The following is a 13,115-nucleotide window of genomic DNA, read 5'->3' as shown; positions in this document are numbered from 1 at the left end:
ATTTCCTGCACAGTCATGCCTTGCCTCCACAATGTGTGTCGTGTTAGCTGTCAGTCTGTTATTGTTGTCGACTCGCTTATTGTATCTGGAGAGGTCGCGACCCCTCTTCAGAAAACGCTCACTGTTTGGCTAAGACTTCTCCATGTCGCGGCTCGAATAGAGATTAATTGTTTGGCATGTATGATTCAGACTGGCAAATTTCTCTCCTAAAGCTCAGCCACTGACATCCACACAAAAGAGGATGGTGACACAATCTGGCAACCAGAATCTGGAAAGCATCCACTCTGACAAGACATCAGAGTCACATCAACGTGATTTAATAATTAAAGGATATTTTTTTAAAGGCAAGTTTCAAATGATTTAGGATGACTCAGTTTTTAATCCCCAAAAGCTTTTCCTTAAGAGTAAAAGCAGCTTCATGATTGGTACATATGAGAACGAGGAATTTCATCACCCATTACTGCGGTGGCAAATCCAACCGTCCTCAGGGCCTATCAGCCGCTTCAGAAAGATGTCCGTTTGATCCATCTGTTGCAGTGCGCATCCTCATGAATGCTCAGGACCAATGTGTGAATTGGAATCAGATGGCGAGGTTATGAAAAATGATGCAGATGTAAATAAAAATGTGGCTTAACAATAGATTCAACTCTTTGATCACCATATGGTGAGCAGCCTCAGATTCTAAACAGAGTCGTTTATTATTCTTCAAATGGTAATTTCCTTTATCTGTAACTTATTGTTGTTGTTTTTTCTTCACAAACATGTGAAATATTTAACCTCTTCATACCTTCTGTTGTGTTTTCTTTCCTGTTGTTGACATCCACTCGTGGTTAGAGAGTGAGTTAATGTCTGGAGCTCTTCTAGTTTGAAATCTGGGAATTTATGGGGTTGTGTAAAAGGTGGATTTCTGCCTCTGGACACAGAGACTACGTAGAGACCCCCAGGAACAGTGCCCAGCATTGAAGCCAATTTGAAACAGTGTCCAAACCATGTAATTACAAGTTCTGGGTTCGTCATGTGGCCCAAATAATATTTTTTCCCACAGACTTTCATTGTAAAAGAGAAGTCTGTAAATCAGCAAATAATTCCTTTTTCAGGTATTTCAGTTTCCCAGTATGAAACCTTAAGGAGTCCCTAATTAAATCATTATGTCCTGGAAGTTGTAAAATTAGCTAATAACAGAGTTATTTGAGTTATTTTCCTTCTTCTGTTCATGTGAATGAAAACGAAACAAGCAAATTTGAGGTGGGGGTCAACAAAACACTATTTTGCTTGGTTTTTTTTGCGGAAAATCAAGAAAATTGTATACAAAAAAGTCTAACTTTTTTGCCACTTAGCAACTTTCATAGGAATGAACAAGGCCCCGCCTCCAACACTGTATCCAGTTCTCTCTATACATTCACAGTAGAGACGGCATTATAAATACAACATGTTGGGAGAAAAAAAGGCTCAGTAATCTTCTTTTCAGTAATGCTCGATAAATTTGTGTTTTGTGATGTAGAAAAGCCCTTTTCCTGAGCAAACCCTCTCCTCACTGCGAGAGAATGAACGAATGCAAACGCGATTACTTTGGGTATATAATGAATGCACAGTATGCTCAGTAATCTGCTCCTTTCCCTTCAGCGAGACAAATCTGTTATATGTTAAGATCTCGCTAGCAGACATTTTTTTCGTGCAAACCCTGCCCTCGCCGTGACCATCTTCCTATCACATAGCCAGTGAAAGGGGATGAATACGATTACTTTGGGTATGAAATGAATACCCGGCATAACCAATGGTATTCATCCAGTGTTGCCACGATGATCAACGGGTTAAATCCGACGTTGAACCATAAATTAATGCCTTATGCTTGAAGCGTTGATGGTGGGACCACCAGAACACCTCCACAAAGGAGAAATCTGGATTAACACGCCATCAAAAGACTAAACAGACTTTTTCTTTGGGAGTTTGACTTTCCTTTGATCACCTGACCCAACAAATGACACTTTAATCATCTGTGTAAGTTGTTTTTAGTTCACTCCAATGCTCATGTTAACCCTGTAGCAATAAATACGTTACGGTGTTGGTCTGTGAGCAGGATAGTTTGTTTTTAAGCACATCATTGCCGTCCTTCCAGTTTCCCTCGCAGTTCAAATAAGGCCACTGACCCCATTTCCACCGCCCTGTCCTCTTCACAGTATGCCAAAGATTATTTGTACAGTCACTCAGAGCTGTTTTATTTGCATATAAAGACTTACCCCCCCCCCCTTCAAGAAGAAAAAAAAATCTGGCCCTGAATTTGCAGTCAATTATTGCTTATTGTTGCGGGAGATTCGCATATGCCCGAGCATCAGGAACGTTTCAACACTCCACCGTCGTCAGCAGATGGGCGTCCACCATGGCCTAATGTTTTTACAACACAGCACACGTTACCTTGCGGGGTGAACGCGCACGTGCAGCCGCCGGTTTGGCTTTGCTCAGGGAGGAGAAACGTGTTATCGGCTGCATTTATCTGCATAGTGTTGTCTGCCAGTGCTGGGCCTCTGCCAGGTTCAAGGAGGAGGAAAGACAATAATGCATTGTCTTCCCCCTACTTTTAGCTCCCTCCCTTGTTCAGACACAGAGGAGAGGTTTGTCTGCTGCCTCCTGAAACAGTCTTGTGCTCCAACCCGCCAGCCACAACAATGGCCACAATCATTTCTTCATCTGTGATTTTTCTGATGTGTCATCTTGGCCATTTGGGTTTTTTTTCTGTCCAAATGGTTCTGTTTCTGGGGTTAAAACGGAGGCATGGTGTTCGGTCACGCAGTAATCCGAGGAAGGAGGGGGTGGGAACTCAAATGGCAAATTGATGGACATCTGTTGGCTTATTTTATTTATTTATTTTTGCAGTGGCCGAGGTCAGCCTGATGGGACTGATAACAAGCAAATGAGATTAGAGGGAAGGTGTTGGCCAGGCCGTGTGACAGACCCCTCTGTCTGTCTGTCTGTCTGTCCGTGTGTCTGTCTGTCTCCTCCCCGTCCCATCACTGTCTCTCTGAGCTTCCATGTTGGATGTGCTTGCAGTGGTAGTTTGCTGGTGAATGGGTGGATGGGCTGGGCGGTGAATACCATGCTGTTCTCTGACAGAGCAGGCCTATGCGCTTATTGGCAGCTTGTGACTGCAGCACTCACATACACGGTGTACCGCATTGCATAGCTGGATGAATCTCGCGCATGAATTCAACTATTGTGTTGGAAATATTTTTATCAGAACACCCAGTTGCTATTTATACAAGAGCCATACAATGGCCTGCTGAAGAGTTTATTACCCTTTTAATTTGGCACCTTCTGACCCCGGAGCCCCATTAGCCTCTGGTCAGATCTGTGTCTGCTGTAAAAACAAGAAAAGGCTGCTGGTTCTTGATTGCCAGTCCCGTTTGTTTGAAACTAATTAATAATTAAGCCACGATGACCTAGAGGCAGCGGATTATTGTGCAATATTGTCGCAGGTGTGTGCCAACATAGCAAGATAATCCTTTGCCTGTCAGTACTTATTGCTCCGATGAACCTGTTTACAGCATCTGTGAGTTCAACTGAGAGATGTATTTAGTATCACAACAAACTGAATTTCCAGTTCACGACTTACAACCGTGATTTCTAAAGTAATCCAGGTCGGGACGATGCATTGTTTTACTCCAGTAGGTCAGCTGAACAGCTTATCAGCATTTGTTTGTGGCCGTCATTTCTTTAAATGTGATTTGTACCCATAATGGTCTCACTTAGGGCTCAAATTATTTACATTATCAATTAATATGACAATTATTTTCTTGACTTGATCGATTTTGGGTATTTTAGGGCTGTCAGTCGATTAAAAAGGAACCAATTTATCAGAGAATTTGCTGTTTTTTATCTCTTTTTCCCCCGTCTTTTATAATAAAGGATCATTATCTGTAAAGGGGAGACTTGCCATGCCAGTTTTTCCTCACCTAAATTTTTCCTAACTTTGGAGAATTATTAAGACCCCTTCCCAACAAGATCTCTCATTGGTATCAATGGATTCTCAAGCTCTTCTAGTTTCAAACAAGACCAGTATTATCACTGTATCCTTAAAACTACTTATGGACTTTTATTTTATTGCTTGTTGTAATGCATTAAATATTTCAGATTAATCCCAGAAATTTAGTTCAATTTCTTATTTTCTCTGACCAACAATCCAGCAGTAAATCCTCAGACTTGGTCCTATTTTGTCTTGTTAGAAGATGATAATAAAAATAATAATTTATCAATAGACTGATAATGTCAGCACTAGTCTAAACAGTGTTTGAAATGTCGTCTTTTATTAACTCTAGATAAAAAAAAACTGTGGGAAGCACTCAGGACCAAAAATAATTTTATTGGAAAATAAAGACAAATCTCGGCCCGAGAACAGTCCAAAGTAATTTTTACGTTTTTGTATTTTTTTACGTTTTTAAGTTGTTACGGCTAACATGTTCGCAAACAGTGGTTTCATCCTTATCGGCCAGCAGACACAGCACACAACACACAACACGAGCATCCTGGAAATTCACTTGTGAACCAGACCCTCATTTACTCCGACTGTCTGCTGCTCTGCGGTCATCTGCCCGTCTGACGTGGTTTACAGGAAATCTATGCCTGTTTTATGTAGCGAGGCTGGATGAGAAGTATGAGACTCAACCTGATCTAACCTTCAAACCATCTGTCCCACCTTTTATTGAATAAAAAATAAATGCTGTAAGTGATAATTATCCATCTCGTCAGTCTGGTTAAACTGCGACAACATAAAGTTTTTTGACTAAAGTTGTTGTGAAACAAAGAGTGTGTTTTCTGTGCTGGCCGACAACCGGGCCTGCTTCTGAACTACCTGTTCTATTTATTTATAGAGTGCCCTTAATGATCTTCAACAAAACATAGAGTACACTGGATTGAAGAGCCCTAGATTTTTGTTTTCTGGACTGTGTTGGAACACTTTAGCGGCAGGGGCAGCAAGTTCCATGATCCAATCAAGAGCGGTTGGTGCTTGTCAGCTGCGGTGGAGAGGCTCGACAAATTACATTAAATAATAAAAGGGGAAAACAGATTTGCAAGAGTTTGGCAACGCTGGACATGAAATCTTGTTGGTTCAGTTCATTTATTGGGAAGAATTTAGGTATAAATGTGAGTTTAAAATCAAATATTCTCCAAGCTACTTTTAGAATAAATGTGTTTTTTTCGTTAAAGTTTTCTAACAACAAAGGAGTCAAACGCTAAGTTCTCTCTCTCTCTCTCTCTCTCTCTCTCTCTGTCTCTCTTTCTCTCTCTCTCTCCCCTCCCTTTATCCCACTGCCTCTGCCTGGCCTGTGGAAGCAATGCAATTAGACAAACACAAACAAAGCTCTTGAAACTGCCATGGAAAATGCTGACTGTCCACTGTCCACAGTGCTGGCCGGGAGCAGCGCTAACTGCTGTTTGACGTACATCACATAAAAAACGTTTAGCAAATGCTCGTGTGATTCTTTTCCTTCAGCTTCCTCCTATAGAAGCTGAAATGCCAGACTCGGAAAAAAAATGCAGAAAAGCAGGCGGGCAAAAGTAAAAAGCCACACACAAAAAAAACCCCGAAAAATTCACACTTGTGAACTAATAAACTCTCTGTACTTTATTTCATCAAATGGACTTCCTGGCATTGAAATGGAGTTCACGTCGTGCCTTTGTTTGATTGGCTCTGCTACTTTGGGTTTAATCCTGCTGGTTTTGGGAGTGTTTGAGTTGGATTACTCCATCGTTGGGCCGGGGTACAGTTTCTCTGGCTTTGACAAGATGGTGTGTGGTGGTTTGTGTGTGTGTTTGTGGGCTGTGTGTGTGTGTGTGTTCTCCCTCACTACCGAATCAGCTGAAACCACAGACAGCCCAACTGGAGCGCCGTCCAAATCCCTCTGCATGCAAATTAAAAACGCAACAATAAACGTGGCAAAGGAACAAGGTGGGCACGCAGGCTTTATGGCCCCCTCTACCCGCTCTCCTCCCTCTCTCTCTCTCTCTCTCTCTCTCTCTCTCTCTCTCTCTCTTTATGTGTCTCTCCCTCTCTTTCTCCCCCTCTCGGCTTCCTCCAAAACCCCTCCTGGGTTTGATGTGGCTTATGGGAGGAGTTGGAACAGGGGACAACCAAACTGCTGAGTTATCTCTTGCATGCAGTGTGGCAGCGTGGCTCTGCCCTCTGTGTGTATGCATGTGTGTGTGTGTGTCTGTGTGCGGACCAGCAGCGCGGTGTAATCCTGTGGAAATGAAAGGTGCTGCCGCGCACTGGCCGGGAGATTACAGCGCCGCTCTGTCACGGTGCCAGGACAGACTACCCGGCTGAGCGAGTAGCCCTCTGTAACACACACACTAACACACCTCGCTGCTTCTCTTTGACGCTGTGTTTCCTCCTCGCTGCTTTCACTCCCCGGCCGTCCCTCCTTCTTCGTCCACTTCTGTTCCTTTACAGCTCTGTTGTAGCTTCATCTCCCCCCCATACTCCTCTTCACTCTCCCACACAGCACTACAATGTGTTATTTCCCTTCTCTCTCACACACACACACACACACACTGGCCTGCTGAGGTTTAGGTCATCACGTCTGCAGGCTGCAGCACCACGTCACTCAGCTCCTGCAGAGCTGCACACAGTCAGAATCCTCAGGCTGAATGACTGTAAATATGGGAAGACTTCTATCAAACCAAAAGTCCTCACTTTAATACAACTTTCTATAAAGACAAAAGTACTCACAAGTAGGGAAATAAAAGAGGACTTTGTAGTTTCATGCTTCATTTATTTGTCAGTTTATAACACAGGTTTGCACAGTGACATACACACTTAGAAAATATATACATATTCATTTAACTAATCTGTCCTTTATTCTCACAATTGATCAAATGATCAAATCAAATAAATAAAGAGCATCCACACACTCAAATATTTGCCAAAAGCTTGCAAATAAAAAAGATTTTTGCACAGATTTGAGTGTTTGGATTCTTGTTAGTTCTATAAAGTTTTAAAAGTACATATTATAATTTCCCAGAGCCCCAGGTGACTTCTTCAAACGTCTTGTTTTGTCCAACCGAAAACAAAACTTTTCAGTTTCATATCATATCATGCAAAAAAAAAGAAAAAACTGCAGCTAGTACCTTAAAAAATACTGAAACAATTGATTTATGATCAGTTGGGATATCATTTCTTCTCTGTTGGAATCAAAGTAATATAATTAAGAATATTTTCTGATATTGTACTAGACTATTAAATACTATACAATAGTAACGTTTACCTATACAATAGTTAAACATATGTTTCATTGGTATTCAAGTGCAATTAAGAGTGTTATGTATTAAGTTAGAAATAACTTACTACACAAGGAAACATTCAAAATAAAAAAATGTAATTACAATTTGCTTTATATGGCAATGAAACATTTTATAAAACATTAACACAGTATGTTTATATAATCTTTTAACTTCTTTGGACTTTGCACATGTGTGATTCTGTGTATTCTGCAGCTTTTTACCACAAAACAATTATATTGTTTTGTGTGGTACTTTTCTATATTAAAGAAAACTGTGAGTGAGTTCATGCTTCTTCTTGTCCTGCTCTCTCAGTAACGTGTCAGTCTCCTATTGAATCTTTCACACATCAAGGTCACACTCATTGTGCACCCTTTGTATTGATCAAATAAAGCATTTCTGACTGGAATTGTCCCGTAGCGTTCCTCAGCTCTGTCTTTCATGGCCCTCTGCTGGAGTGTTTCAAACATGGGAGTCACTTGCCTCCTCCCAAGGGTGCTGCTCAATATGCGAGTGTGTGTTTCTCGTCACGTTAAATCGTTCCTTCCTGCTGTGTTGCTTGACCTTGGCTGATTCCCATCTCCGTCTTCAGCTGGGGCAGAAAAACATACTAACTGCAGGTGCAGCTGCTGTGAAACAATGGGCTGTTTTGTGTATCTGATTTTGATTTATTTTATGTAGTACTGGAAAGTCTTTTTCATTTTGATTACTTAAATCATTTGGTGTCTTTTTCTTCTTGGTGCTTTGATGCTTTCCTGAAAACATTTGGTGTGTACCCAAACCTTTTTTTAGCATATTTAATATTCTGCTTCTCCTCAGAGGTAAAGCACTGTAACACTGGGTGATGTTAATCAGTTTCCACACTACACTTTTTGTCAAAAAACAACATTATTTTGACCTGTGCTCTCTCTGTTCTCTCCTCCAGGGCTGGCTGTGTGAGCTGCTGCGTTGGAAGGAGGATCCCTCTCCGGAGAACCGGACCCTGTGGGAGAACCTGTCCATGATCCGCCGCTTCCTGAGCCTGTGCCAGGTCGAGCGCGACGCCATCTACGAGCAGGAGAGCAGCGCCGGGCAGCAGCACCACAACGAGCGGCCCACGCACCTGATGCACATCTCCACCGAGCAGCCACAGGTGAGAGAGACGGGCCGGACCGAGCCTTCAGAGCCGTAATCCTCTGTGTCACTAGAAATGAACAAAAAACGCTGTTCACAAGTTTATAATACAACATCAAATATGAGCATTTTAATTTTACAATAACGTCTCACAAATATCACAGTTTCGCTATATCAAAGTAATTATTATTATTAATTTTATTATTATTATGACCCTTAAAGGAAGGAAAACTGAATTTATTTTTTTTATTTTTATTTTAATATAATTTAAATGTATCCATTTTTAATAAAAGAAAGTATGCAAAAAAGTTTTTTTCTTTTTGAAAATAATAATAATTTATTTTTTATACAGGAGATAAAAAATATTAACACATAATATATCGATTTTTATACCCCAATACCAGTATATATTGCTGCAACCATAATGAGCACACATGAACAAATGCACCTGAAATATGAATAAATATGCGAAATAAACATTTTGATTAGATAGTATTATTTTCACACACATAACATGTAGGATGAGTGCATGCATGGATACACACACATGCACAAATCCGCTCATGCAAGTTTTCACTTGTGTTTTTGTTCATGTTAGGACAAAAATGAATTTAAATTTTTTTTAATATTGATTAGTTGATGAACAGAAAGTTCAATGAATCACTGAACTCCAGGAAATAGCCAAATATTTGCTCCTTCCGTCTTCTCAAATGTAAAGATTTGCTGCTTTTCTTTGTCTCGTTTCTTAGTAAACTGAATACGTTTTGGACTGTCGGTCGTAACAAAACAAGCAATTTGAGGTTGTCAGCTCGGGATTAATCAATCAATTAAGGAAAATAATCCCCATATGACTGCATTTGTGCTTATTTTTCTACTTTTTCTGGAGTTCTATATCAACAACAAATAAGTCCAAAACATAATTTCCCCACCTGGTTCATTTAATTTTAACTAATCTGTCAGGAATTTGTAATAAACAACACTTTCTGTGAACTTCAGTTAATTAGAGACGCTGCAACAATCTAAAGTTCCTACTTTTCAACAAATACCGTTTTCAAAGATATCATTAGGCTGAACTTATTTAACAGAGCCGCTTTATAAAAGACATCTGGCAGATGAATAGAAAAACACAGGCTCGGTTAACGGTTGAAATATCTTAATGAAGTACAATAATACGTCTATTAAAAGTCTGGGCCGCAGCTGAGTGGTTGATTAGTTATTTGGTTACTCGGAGACATGGCCAGTGTTTCACAAAGGCTGCCATTTACTGGATATAAATAAGGTAATAGGATTTCTTTTACAAATCAGTTTCAGCAGCAGATATGGAATGAGGGAATTTTGTGCATACTTTGCATGCAAACAGGAACGGTTGTAGATTGATAAAATAGGATTATTTCTGATTTAATAGTGCAGTTTTACACCGTCCATAAGAGACTAGTGTTTAAATATTTTGTGCCGGTCCTCCACTAACACGATACATTAGCCAAATTAGCTCCCATTTGCTCTACCAGAACTATCACAGCTCGGTATATTGGTACAGTAAAAATCACATCTTTGGGTGCATTTATGCAGCTGGCAAACACACAGTCCCTGCAAAGTGCTGTTTTGCAAACTTCATTATGAAACACCTATTCTACAGTGTCTGACTCAGAAATGAAAATAAAAGAGCACCCATTTTGCGGGGTCAATAGGGACCACGAGTTGCCCACTCACTCCCCCTCCAACCACACAATGAGACATTTTACGAGTAATGTGTCATGTGTTTACACTAACGGGATCCTGACGGCGGAGTGAAAGCCATCGATAGCATTCTCACACTGCGGCAAATCAGCCAGACCATCGCAACGTGAATTGTGCACAGGGAGCTTGTTTATCACCGGCTGGCAATAGAGCCTGATAAGCAGCAAAGGCTATAATAGAGAGGCCAGTTTCCCACTGTGTGTAGGGCCGAGTGTGTCTCTTGAGTTCATGCGTGTGTGTGTGTGTGTGTGTGTGTGTGTTGCCTCTACCCCCACAATGAGACACAATCTCCCCCTACCAAAAAAGGGAAAAAAAATCATATCTGCAGAACTGATTACATTCAGTGAGATATTACATGGAAAATTCCTTCAACCAAGTGCCTGTTCTATACACAGCGGGCCCATTTTTCCTCACAACTCAATTGATTTTAATGAAAGGCCTTATTAAGGCGCCGATAAGTGTTCACTGATAACATCCCCGTCTCCTTTCTCTTCCCACTGCAGGCTCTGCCGCCCCAGTCACAGCAGCACCACCACCCGCCCTCCCTGTCCCTCCAGAACCCCTCCCAGCCCCTTTTGTCCCAGCAGCCCTTGCAGCAACTGCAGCCCTGCACCGGCCCCCGGTTGCCGCCTCGCCAGCCCTCCACCGCCTCGCCAGCGGAGACGGAGGACGAGAGCAGCCGCGGGGGGAGCATCAAGTCCCGCACCTGCGGAGGGAAGATCTCCCTGGAGGCCCTGGGCATCCTGCAGAGCTTCATCCAGGACGTGGGCCTGTACCCCGACGAGGAGGCCATCCACACCCTGTCGGCCCAGCTGGACCTGCCCAAGCTCACCATCATCAAGTTCTTCCAGAACCAGCGCTTCTACATCAACCACCCGGCCAAGGGGCCCAAGGAGCCGAGCAACAACAACAACAACAACAACAACAGCACCGCGGCCACCACCAACACCAACACCAGCAGCAGCAGCAGCGGCAGCAGCCCCGCCTTCGAGGAGGAGCTGACGGACTTCAGGGAGAGCGGAGAGCTGCTGAAGGAGCTGGACGAGAGCACGCAGACCAACAGCACCATCTTCTCCATCAAGCTGGAGGAGCAGCTGGCCCGGGGCGCGGAGGCCCAGTCAGAGTCAGAGCACGAGGCCAAGGAGTAGGACTCTGTGTGAACATATACTGAGAGGTTTGGTGGGCGCACACACAGACTGATGACTGTGCTAAATGTAACGCCTGGCCGACACAGAACCACCACACTGCAAATACAGAAAAGTAGTGTTTTTAATCAGTACAGCGTCTGGACTGTATGAGGAGTGTTTATATATATCAGACTGACAGGCTATGTGAAGTGAGTGCTCACACACTGGAAAAAGCCCAATTTCAGACTCAAGTACTACTTTTTGGATTTTGTAAAACTTGTATTATTCACTGTAAAGACTGATGCATCATTTAAATAATCTGCACAAAAAATTATTCTAAGTATGTTGCCGTGAATATTTGCTGACTGCACTCTATGTCTGTTGTTTTACACTGACTTACTTTATCTTTTTTGAGCTACTGATTATATTTAAAAAGAAAAAAAGTCCCCGCCCCCCACCCCCCCTGGAGTTTGACAGGACTTTGATAGGTGTTTACGTATGTGATGTTTAACTGGATTTTTAAAAAAAGGATGAAAAAAAATAGGAAATGAAATCAAGGACCAAGTGGTTGACAAGGCCTTAATTATGAGGTATCAAGTCTGGAGCCTGCTGGCAGATTAGTTATTCTTTTAAAAAGCGCATAATGTGATTATGGATCACTCCAAACTCTGGAACGCGATCACCCAGCCCAGGTGAATCTCCGAGAATAGCTCAGTCTTTACGTATTATTTGTTAGGGAGGAAATATAAATATATATATATAGACATTATATTGTAACTGTAAAAAAAAAAAATACAGTCTTAAAGAAACTATGCCAACAAATGCCTTGTACTATACGGCACTGCCGATGTTAGATTATTTTGCAAAACCTTTGTCACTGTAACTCTCTGAATCGCCACACACAGTTAGAAATGTGAATTACACCATGTTTATGTTGTCCGACATTATTTATTTGCAGTTCATGCAGTGTTTCTGATGTAATTACTTTTTTTTTAAATTTATGTTAGCTTTTTTGTTTTGTTTTTGTTTATTTTTTTATTCCACCGATCTTTTTTCTATTTATAAATGTGATTTTTCGATGGGCAGTAAAAACAAAAAGTGTCTTAAACGTTTTAAATGGAGAAATGTGCTTTAAAGGTTGCCTATAAAAAGTGCTGTATGTCGAGCAACTCATGCTACAAGCTTCACAATTAATGTTGTATGCAATTTTTACTATCATGCAAATAAGCTTAGGTAAAATGACTAACCTATAGAACACCTTAGAGAGAAAAACATATGCAATCTGTGTGAAAATCGATGTCTGCGATGTGTCTTCCTTTGGTTAACAATCCAATTCAAAAAGCTATTCCTGTATAAATATTCTGTATAAAAGTGTTTCTTTTTTATGAGTTTATTTCAAGGAGAACACCAGTTATTTTGTTACGACTGACTGTTTTATAAGTGTTTCCTCGGTTCCTTTCTGCAGAAATGTTCTAACTAGAAGTGGTTATTGATTGTTAATTACACAATTAAACTGTTTGTATTGTACCACAGATTTCTTGGCATTAACTTGACTAGACTCTTTTGACACTGGAGCGAGGATTTTTCCTCCTCTGAAAAAAACAAAAGAAAAAACAATGTGAATTTGTTTTTAAATCTACTGCTAAGAGATATCAACTCTCACTCAGCCGCAGTCACTGAACACGTTATTTGTAATAACTGTAAATATCACATCTTATGAATCATTGATTGTTTATTATTGTAAATATATTTGAAGTTTGTGCAAGAGCTCACCATGCGAAATTGAAATCAACGTTCTGTCGTGCCTCTTCCTCTCGTACCTGGGCTCTTCTACTGCTGAGTGTATCTGACGCACCTGTGAAATCT

The 13,115-nt window shown here is 41.2% G+C and overlaps 1 protein-coding gene across 1 annotated transcript in view; it reads left to right on the top strand.

Annotated features, from left to right (window-relative positions):
* satb1b (SATB homeobox 1b) overlaps positions 1 to 12,776 on the top strand; it is a 51,619-nt gene extending 38,843 nt beyond the window's left edge. The window contains exons 13-14 of the mRNA XM_059339420.1: positions 8,198 to 8,404; positions 10,626 to 12,776. Coding sequence (XP_059195403.1) covers positions 8,198 to 8,404; positions 10,626 to 11,270 — 852 coding nt within the window. The 3' untranslated portion in view covers positions 11,271 to 12,776. The remainder of the gene's footprint in view (positions 1 to 8,197; positions 8,405 to 10,625) is intronic.
* Positions 12,777 to 13,115: the final 339 nt, after the last annotated feature.

Source organism: Centropristis striata, chromosome 8, assembly GCF_030273125.1.
Source record: "Centropristis striata isolate RG_2023a ecotype Rhode Island chromosome 8, C.striata_1.0, whole genome shotgun sequence".
Taxonomy (NCBI): Eukaryota; Metazoa; Chordata; class Actinopteri; order Perciformes; family Serranidae; genus Centropristis; species Centropristis striata.
The sequence above is the reverse complement of the archived record's forward strand: the minus strand, read 5'-3'. Positions and strand labels throughout refer to the sequence as shown.